At 43.8% G+C, this 10,155-nt stretch overlaps 1 protein-coding gene across 1 annotated transcript; it reads left to right on the top strand.

Annotated features, from left to right (window-relative positions):
* The first annotated feature begins 228 nt into the window (after positions 1-228).
* Positions 229-9,169, top strand: LOC111650540 (pleckstrin homology domain-containing family G member 1-like). The gene is made up of 12 exons (XM_023400436.2): positions 229-374; positions 771-902; positions 1,644-1,826; positions 1,938-2,033; positions 2,406-2,492; positions 2,936-2,969; positions 3,136-3,228; positions 3,325-3,386; positions 3,480-3,671; positions 3,784-3,903; positions 4,002-5,856; positions 5,972-9,169. The coding sequence occupies exons 1-12, from the start codon at positions 249-251 to the stop codon at positions 6,979-6,981; spliced, it is 3,990 nt and encodes a 1,329-aa protein (XP_023256204.2). The 5' UTR covers positions 229-248; the 3' UTR covers positions 6,982-9,169.
* Positions 9,170-10,155: the final 986 nt, after the last annotated feature.

The raw sequence follows: 10,155 nt of genomic DNA, 5'->3' as shown, positions 1-10,155 counted from the left end.
GCCAGTTTAATATTGCAGGACTCTTATATTAGTTTTAGCTAGGTGTTCCTGATATACTGGCAGCAGAGTGTGTTTGATATTCCCTTCTGTCCAACTCGGCTGTAAACGTCCGTTGTAGAATTGTCTGTCAGGACATACATCAAAAGTCTAATTTCTCATCGCTGTCAAATTGCGGTTTACTACACATCCCTGACGTCTTATTCACTGTGTTTTGTCTCCACAGGTCTGTGGCTGTGCTAACAGAGTGCATGAGGAACAAGGCGTTGGCCAAGTTTTTCCGCGAGCGCCAGGAATCTCTGAGACACTCCTTGCCCCTGGGCTCCTACCTGCTCAAGCCAGTGCAGAGGATCCTCAAGTACCACCTACTACTGCATGTATGTCTGTCTGTCTCTTGTCTCTCACTGTCTCACTGAAAACACAGCGCAGGCACCCACTTGTCACAGTCAGCACACACTAATGTTTTTATCCATATCAATGCAAATGGATGTGTACAGTTCAATAAGAGCCTTTTGGACTCAGCTTCCAGCTCAGCTCCTTTGGAGAGGCCAAATGTTTAGACATATGGTGCTCAGTATGTATGTTCCTGTATAAGTGCTTGTATCAGGGTGCATGCATGATGTACATAAAAACACACATGGGTGTACGAACATTAAGTGGTCACCCATTTGCTGGTGTCTTCATGAACATGACATGTGTGAGCGTATGTGCAAGTGCTAACTCCCAGCGGTGTATGTATGTGTGTGTGTATGTGTGTGTGCGTGCGTGTGCAGGAGATAGCCAACCACATGGAGAAGGACACAGAGACCTTCGAGGTTGTGCAGGAAGCCATAGACACCATGCAGAGAGTGGCCTGGCACATCAACGACATGAAGAGGAAACATGAGCACGCTGTTAGGTTGCAGGTACGACCAACACACACACACACACACACACACACACACACACACACACACGCATGCACACAGAAAATAAAAATTCAAGTCCATTTAGGACTGATAACAGTGTCCCGCTCACACACTCGCCATGTCTCTTATTATTCCTATCACAAAAGCAGACACGGCAGTTTCGAGCCTCTCATGGAGCCAATTCTTTTATTGTTGTGTGGAACAGTTATGTGAGCTCTAGGTTTGAATCAGCCAAGACTCTGATCCGCCCCTACGTCTTACGCAAGTCACTGCGTTTTCCACTGGGCTAATGATGGCCTTGCATAAGGAGGACACATAAAAGGGGAGCTTGTTTCTTTTATCAGCTGGGAGCCAGGATGGTCAGATGAATGCAGGAATGTGTGTGGAAGCGTTTACTCTCAGTGCCTGAACAGAGGATTGGCTCGATTATACATTTTCAGCTTTTATTGTTTTTTCCACATCATAATAATTTTTTGTTTTTACTTTTCCTTAACCTTTCCGTTTTTACTGTCTCAAGTCTGTTGCTCCCTTCCTCCAGTAGCACAACACACGGCATCAAATCACTTAAGCTTCCTTTTTATGTGCTGTAGGTCAAATATTTATTTTTATGATGCAAAATGGTTTCAAAATCTCCAATTTTTTATTGCTATTGTGAAATCCTTTTTCCTGTTCATGTTAAAATAAACACAATTATTTAACTCCCCTCCATCTCCTATCTCTTTTCTGTGCTGACTGCAGGAAATCCAGAGCCAGCTGACCAACTGGAAAGGCCCTGATCTGATTGGCTACGGAGAGTTGGTTCTTGAAGGAACGTTTCGTCTGCAGCGAGCCAAGAACGAGAGAACCCTGTTCCTGTTTGACAAGCTCCTGCTGATTACCAAGAAACGAGAAGAAACCTACACGTACAAGGCTCACATCCTGGTCAGTCGTGCTGCTCGAACCGCTACCCGTCCCCAAAGAGACACTAAGCATACAAATGTTTCTGCTCAGCGACAGTCATCTTTAACATGACGTCTTACCTGTCTGTTTCAGTGCTGTAACCTGATGCTGGTGGAAGTTATTCCTAAAGAGCCACTGAGTTTCAGTGTGTTTCACTACAAGAATCCCAAACTGCAGCACACAGTCCAGGTATAGCAACACTGCATAATGAAGCACATGTCATAACAAAAGCGAAACACATTGTGGATGCAATTACATGTTTTAAACTGTAGCCAGCATTGTGCAAGAGTGCAGTCAGAAAGTGTGACGATTATTTTGCAGGTGTCTGATTGTTTTGTAGAACATCCAGGCTCACCTCACTGCGTTGCTCAGACATGTTGAGTGTTTAGAGGCTAATGGAGGCCATTGTTGTTACCTAACCACTGTGGACAAGCACTGAAAAAGATAATGTGTGTGATGTAAGAGAGCCGTGTTCAGATTTTTTGAAGGGGCTCATCCCAACCCTCTCAGCTGCCTTTCAAAGTGCATGTCTGATATCATCTTCTCTGTGATGCCTCCCAGGCCAAGTCACAGCAAGACAAGCGCATGTGGATCTTACACCTGAAGAGACTGATACTTGAAAACCATCCTGCCAAAATCCCCGCCAAGGTAAGAGCACCTCGTCTCCTGACGCCTCCCTCTCTGTCCACTAATGGTGTAAACACAGACTTTGAGTGGGATGTGTTGAAAATGTCACTCCCTCTCGCCTCCTTCCTTTTTTTCCCCCCATCTTCTCCATCTTTTCTAACCCCTGCTTTTTCTCTTAACTTTCCTTTCATGCGCTCTGATTTTTTGTCATTCATTTATTCTCATTCAAACACAATCTCTTTTCTGTCTGTTCTTCTGCCTTTGGACATGTGCAAGTGGAAACTGATGTTTTCTCTCCAGTGGTGAAGGTCACTGAGAAAGTTCACTGTTATTACATAAAGGGGCTGCTTGTTAAGTGAAACTGTTGAGTTGTGTCTGTGGTGTGTCGCCACCTAGTGTCCGACCTAATGTCCATCCATGATCTAACCTGTTGAACTTACCCTCGTTTTATTGTTCACTTCTAGGCCAAGCAAGCCATTTTGGAAATGGATGCAATGCGTAAGTGAATTCACACGAAAATAGAAAATTGATAGATATAATGTATTAATTAATTTTCTACTATATTTTTAATGTTGTGTTCTTTTTTCATAGGTTTAATCATATTTAATGTATTTTAATCATGTAATGTAATTGTCGTGTGACATCTTTTCGTTGATTTCTCCAGATCATCCTGGGTTTCATTACCGCCCTGATGGTGACAAGAAGGATTCCCCTCAAACCAAGGAAGGCCCGACTCCTCGAAGAGGACGCAGGAAAGGTGAGAAATGTCAAATTTGCTGATTTAAAGAAATTACTCACTTTGCGTGTCCGAACTGTAAGAGTTCATCATATATTTATTTGTTTGTCTTCCCAGAACCTCTTTCCAAGTTACTGAAGAACGCCAAGCAGAATGCAGCAAACACAGACGGCGAAAAGGTGAGCAATAACCAGAGGTGATGCACGAGAATAAATACACTCACACTGACAGAAATGATCTAACCAAACTCTGGAAACTGTCCTCCTCTGCAGCGAACAAGTCTGGGTGCCACGCTGCTCTCTCCGGTGTCCCAGCTGGCTCTGGGCACAATCGGTCGGAGCCGCAGCCTCATCAACCAATCGCAAGAATCCCTGGACCCCGGCGATCACTTTGACCACAGTGACAGAGAGGAAGGAGAGGAGCCACATCAGCAGGACGCTGACGATGAGGATGACAGCGGTCTGGTGAGTTTAAAGCTGCCCAATGAGTGATAATCATTACATATGCACGCCATACAATTCTACCTTCAACCCCAGTCCCTCAGACATGATGTTAATGCTGAAACTCTGCGTTCAGGGAGGTGGAAAGAGGCTGCGAGTCCCTGGTAAAAGCAGTAGGAAGAGGCTGAACCCTCAGGCATCTGTTGATAGTATAGAACAGTGGAAAACCTTCAACATGAGCCCTTCAGACCTTCAGGTATTAATCACAAATACACCATGGTAATTTAATCTACTTCTATCTTGATGATTTTGGACCAGATGTAAAACAATTTATTTCTTTTGTCTTCCATTCAGAGAGCGAGAGAATCCCTGGTGAGGGAAGGTAGTCACCACCCACCACTCCTCAGGACACCTAATGTGACAGAGGAACCTCCAGACTCTCCTATTCCCTCTGTAATAGTCACAGAAAGTGACCATTCAGTGAGGAACATCTGGGCAGACCATCGGGCTCGTAGGGCCATGTTCCCCACCCGCCAGAGAACCATGCAGCCCGACGATGAGGATGAGGACATCTACCAGATGTTTGTTCCCACAGAGCCCGGTGGACCAGAGCCAGAGGTGCCCTCGGAGAGGTCAGAAGCCACGTCCTCGCCCAGGACAGCTCGTCCCTGCAGCTGGCACGTTGAACAGGTGCCCGCAGTGCAAATTGACCCCCCACCAGATGGGAGCAGAGTCCTGCGGAGGGCGAGCAGTGCAGGGGAGAAGGTTACAGAGGCTCTCCAGAGCCCTGACGACGACCAGGCCGGTCACAGCAACCTGGGGGTGATCCACACTGAATCATCCAGCAATGACATATCGGGCTCATCCTCAGCCGAGCAGCTGACGATAGACGATATTGAAAATGTATATGACAACATCAGCTATGAGGACCTAAAGAGCATGGGCCTCATCAGGAGAGACCTGGAGGAAAGCCAGTCACGGAAAGAGACATCCACTGATGCAAAGGGTTCCCAGGGCAAGGCAGCAAGGGTACTAAATGAGGTGTCAAGGGTCACAGAGCCTATGATCGAACCAGACAGTTCCTCTGAGAGCAACCGGTCCTCCACACAAGAGGGGAGGCAGTTTGGGACATGTGAGCTCAAAATAGTGGAGGAGAACATCTACGACACCATCTGTTTCAGGGAACCACCATCAACTGAGCTTAAAGGAATGAATGACGGCAATAAACTCAAACAAGAGAGGGGCAGTCTGCTGGCCTCTGAACAGGACCTGACTGGAAGTCTTGGAGGGTTTGTATCTGAGGAGAGCCTCCACTTTGGAGATGATGAAGGACCTGGCACCTCCCATCCCGTTCCATGTTCCTCTGAGCCAGATTATTCCTCGTCATCAGCTTCCGAGACGTTCTCCCAGCGCTCACAGAAAGGGGACAAGATGTCCGAGCAGGTCGACGAGATCTGGAACGACTTAGAAAACTACATCAAAAACAATGAAAAGAAAGCTGATCGACTTCCTGCTGCCTTCCCTGTTAGTGCCAGTGAGTCGCCTAATAAGTCCTCGGCAGTCAGAAACAGCCCTAAAAAGAGCCCCTCTGTAACTAGTCCCCAAGCGGCCAGCCCTCCAACTAAGAGTCCCCCAGCACATCAGCCTAAACCCCCACCCATCACATCCACACCATCATTCACCATTCCAGTCATCAACCTCCCTGATCTTCAAAGTGAAAGCACCACTGAAGAAGATCCCCACAGCCCTGCTCCCACTTCACACCCCATTCCCGCGACCCCAGAGCCCCAACCAGGTACAGTGAAAAGCATCCGTAACAGACTGGCTCGCCTCAGCAGCGGCAGCTTCCGCCTAGAGGACGATGACCTGGTGGAACTTCCTCAACGAAACACCCCTCAGAAAGATATTCCCCTCAAAGACCTTCATAGTTTGTTTCCAGGGGAGCTGGCAGGTCTGGACTCCCCCCTGGCCGCCTCCTCTCTCCTGCTCGGTGAGTCTGTGGACTTCCCACTGGAACTGATGGACAAAACAAAGAGCAGGGTGTTCCTGATGGCACGGCAGTACAGCCAGAAGATCAAGAAAGCCAACCAGCTGCTGCGCATGAGGAGCATGGACCCCGGAGACTCTTGTAGTCGGGCCAGAGCGGATAGGAAACAGAAAGACCTGGCAGCCATCTTAGAGGAGAAGAAACAAGGGGGCGCAGCCATAGGTAACTCAAAACATTTAGCTCTCAGATAGTTTGTAACTCATTGTTTTATTTGGTTTCCCTTCCTGTATTTCTCAGCACTCATACCTTCTTTGCATCCTCTGTGTTCCCTCTTCAGGTGCAAGAATAGCAGAGTACTCGCAGCTCTATGACCAGGTAATGTTTAAGGATCCTCCTGCTGGTCAGACCTCCGCTACCCCACACTACTCCCATCATCCAGGGCTGCCGTCCTCCCCGTCCATGCCTGAGACCTCCCTGGAGGAGGACTGGCTCCACTGCACGTACAGCAACGGAGAGCTGGCCAGCTTTGTCTCCTCAGCCAGCGAGGTGGGGGACGCTCGAGCGTCTTCCACCCCACAGCGCAGACTAACCTCTGCCTGCTCCATCCCTTCCCTCAAGACTTTTCCTTCCTCTCCAACCACCCCACCTTCCCAGAGGTGGAGTTCGTGCATGTCGTCGCCAAACGAGAAAGAGGAGCACGTGTACAGTTCCATTAAGAGACATCCGTCCTTTAACGCACCGTCTTTGCCCTCCACGAAGTCTTCCCCATCCGATCACTGTCAGCCAGTCAGCTCTGTGGGAAGCCAGCAGGAGGAGAAGAAGAACCAGTCTGGACTCAAATGTAACAGACCCACTGTGGATCGATCTACAGATAGACTCCATGGCCCTAGTCTGGGCCGGGTTGGCCGGCAGAGTAGCCTCCCAGAGCGGTCTACCCAGGGACAGTCAGACCTCACCTTACACGACGGTCAGCAGGTGGTGGTCTTGAATCGGGCATCTGCACTGAGCATACTCACCGCCACTCAGAACTACCTGGCCAACTTCAAGGACAATGGGGAAGATGACGATGACTATGTCGAGATCCGCTCAGAGGACGAGAGCGAGCAGGAGTCCGACAGATTGGCGCAGAGAAATGGCAGCTCAGCGGTTTTCTCCAATCAGAACCGGGGTCTTGTCCAGTCCCAGAGTCTGCCGTGCAGCCCGGTGCACTCCTGCGACTCGCTGAGGTCTCTGGACCGTGAGAATTTGGAGAAATACCTGTGGAGTGAGCCGCAGCAGAGCCACCCCAACATCGTCCAGTCTCTGAGGGAGAAGTTTCAGTGTCTGAGCTCCAGCAGCTTTGCCTGAAGCTACACGACAACTAAAAGCCAAATATATACATTAACATACAGCATATAGAGAAAAAAAAAGGGGCACTGCAGCTTTGCATTGAATGCCCTACATAATACAACATCATAGTCCACAAACAAATACAAATATTACACATTATTAAACATAACACACATCTCAACATAGATCAGAAGCAATTTCTTTGATTTCATCCATATTTGTAACAAGTTCTGTGAATACCTTTACTTTCTGTTACATGGCTTCAAAGTAAAACACATGATAGGTTACTATTAATGGTCAAAATGCCACATCAATGCGTGCATGTGAGCTGCCTTAGCACTTCCAGGTTCAAACAGTCCTCTCATGTATGTTTCAAAGAGTAGTGATCTGGTGGGGGAAAGTCAACAAGTAGTGGTCAAAGCAAAAAAAAAAGTTATCAGGTGTTTGTAAAGGCATTCAGTATGACTGAATGGGTTTTAATATACAAAGGAATTCAAACTCTTTTAGCCTTGTAGAGATGGGCGGAGGACTTGTGCCAATAAACTGTTGTACAGATGCAGTAGTTCAGGAAATCTGTTTGAGTCTTTTCTGTGCCCAACATCTCAAACCGAAGTACAAGCATCAAAACTTTAGATGACCTTTGGTGGATGTTAACTCTCTGTGTCAGAAATACCTCGTGAATCGTGAGGTCTTTTAATTTACTCTTAAGGTTATTTTAACTGCGTTTTCAACACTAGTTAAACCTGTATAGGAGAAGTGAACCACAGTGGTGGCTAGTGTTTTTAATTGTGCTTACACTATCAAACAGTTCTGAACAAGCAGCTTTACAAATGTGCAGTTCAAACTTGCAGTCGTCACATTTACTACTCAGGCTAGTTTGTCACTTTTAACAGCTTTTTTAGCAATAACTGTAACAAAAAGGATGCAGCTGTAAAGAGAACATGTTGGCTATTACAAGATCCAATAGGTTAAGTATAACTAGACTTAGACCAATAAGTCTATTTGAACTTATTCCATTTCACTCTACCTACCACCTTTGTCATGAATAGGGTATTGTGCTTTAAAATCAAGAGAAGATGCTGATATTTTAGAGAATCTATAAGAAACAGTAGGACTTCATATTTATTTTGAATCTGTGAGCAAATCAGAGATGTTTTTACGTTTAATCGATGGAGTGAAATGTGCATCTCAACAAGTGGATGATGTTTTTTTTTTTTTGTTTTTTTTAAATCATACTAAGTTTAACCTTTATTTTCAAGAGGGACCATAAAGAAGAGAATTAAGGGGAGTTAGTTAAAAAACTACAGTACTGTATTTGGTGTATTTTTTTTTTTCATTCAAATTGATAGTCGACTGTTTGTTTACTTTGTTTACGTTATGGGACACTCCCAACTGTCACACTACTGATTTTACATCCACTCTCACAGAAAGAAAGTCTCAGCAAGAGAGTTGTCAGTCACTTCAATAAGGTTCATACAACAAGATTGTTTTCTCTCACCTTGAAGCACATCCAGTCTTTACCACACACTTGTTGAAATGGCTTAATTTCTTTAAAAAAAAAATTCACCAAATCTGTCCTATTTATTTGAAAGCATCCCTATGTTATTGCCCGTTATTGCCCATTATCACTGTTACTTCAAACCACAGACAGGTTGTAAATGAAAGTAAAATATATTTATTAAAAGATGGTTTTATTCTCATTTAAGAGCACTCACAAAATTTGAATCGGATACTGTGAATATTTTCAGGAATGGCATTTCATTTTCTATCACGCACTGCTTAATTACGTTAAGTTCCAAAATCACTAAAACACGTGAAAAGTTGAAAAGCACAATATCAAGGCCTACTGTTCATATCAGGAAATGTGCATCAAACACAAGTTAGGAATATGAAGTATGTTTTTTTTTTTTTTTTTTTGTGGTGTTCTTTTTTGTTTGTTTCGTTTTTGTATATTTTTATCCTCTGTTTCACTGGTGGGGATCGTTAGTCTTCATTGACTCTTTTTTGCACTTTTCTGTCTTTTTTACGTTTTATTTGTAAACACTTTGTAAAGATGTACATTTTAGGAAAGTTATTCTTGTATGCCATAGGTATGCTTTATAATGCTTTAATGTTTAAGTTAAATGTACTGTATTTTTTTAACTGCCTAGTTGTCATTGCTCAACAAAACAATGTATTGGAGGAAATAAAATTCAGATTAAATTCATCTTTGTGTTTTCATTGAATAAAAATGTCATCACATTGATTATAGTACAGTGCAGCAGTGGATGGCCATTCATCAGTGTAAGTGTTCAACGCTTATGGAGGAACTGAGACATCCAATACAAAGCAGCCTGAAAATAGGATAAGATCTGTGATGATAATCATCATTTTATTAGATAATCATTTACTATCACAACATGCTCAGTGGTTGATAAAAAATAATTAATTCTCTACCCAAGATGTATTTGTTTTTATCATAAGGAGTGAAGCCAGACCAAAGAGATTTTTGATGCCAATAACTCATTAATTTATTTACTCATTAAGTTATCTAAATTTGAGTTTAAATTTTTTAAAGATTTGTGACTAGGATTTGTACTAAACAGGACATTTTACAGTTGCCTTTCAGTGCTCTCTGGTGGACAAACTATTTTATGACATCACATTTTCTAAATTACCACAGACAGATCTTTGATATTTCCAAACTGCAATTTCTTGTTACTATTGGGGTAGCGGATATTTGTGAAAAGCAGTGGTTGAGGAAGTAATAATACCACACTATTGAAATACTCAATTACAAGTAAAAGTCCTACACTGAAAATGTTAGGCCTACTTGAGTAAAAGTATGTAAGTATAATCAGGTAAACGTACTGACAGTATCGAAAGTATTTATTCCAGAAAAATCTCCACTGTGACTGATTCACAATCACTTCAGAAAATGATGGGAAATGTTGATTAAATTAACAAGAGCCAAAGTGACACCTTCAGACAGTCACAAAAAAATCACAAAATTATTCAGTTTACTGTAATTTCAGCAGCAAAATCTCAAGTCTGAGAAGTTGGAACTATGAAATGTTTAGGATGTTGCATGAAAAAACAAAACATCACAATAGTTTATATTTTCTGTTGGGTGACTAATCAATTAATCAACAAATCACTGCAGCTCTAATTATATGTGTGGTTTATTAATAGCACATCATATTTTATGAACTC

Source organism: Seriola lalandi, unplaced genomic scaffold (assembly GCF_002814215.2).
Source record: "Seriola lalandi dorsalis isolate HSWRI2012SDOR001 ecotype SW California unplaced genomic scaffold, Sedor1 jcf7180002052469, whole genome shotgun sequence".
NCBI lineage: Eukaryota > Metazoa > Chordata > Actinopteri > Carangiformes > Carangidae > Seriola > Seriola lalandi.
The sequence above is the reverse complement of the archived record's forward strand: the minus strand, read 5'-3'. Positions and strand labels throughout refer to the sequence as shown.

What these genes read in the sequence shown, in the direction of transcription:
- LOC111650540 (XM_023400436.2), top strand. Translation starts at nt 249, where the DNA reads ATGAGGAACAAGGCGTTGGCCAAGTTTTTCCGCGAGCGCCAGGAATCT. An exon ending in AACTGCAGCACACAGTCCAG is followed by an intron (nt 2,034 to 2,405) that starts GTATAGCAACAC and finishes GATGCCTCCCAG; the next exon opens with GCCAAGTCACAGCAAGACAA. An exon ending in TCGAAGAGGACGCAGGAAAG is followed by an intron (nt 3,229 to 3,324) that starts GTGAGAAATGTC and finishes TTGTCTTCCCAG; the next exon opens with AACCTCTTTCCAAGTTACTG.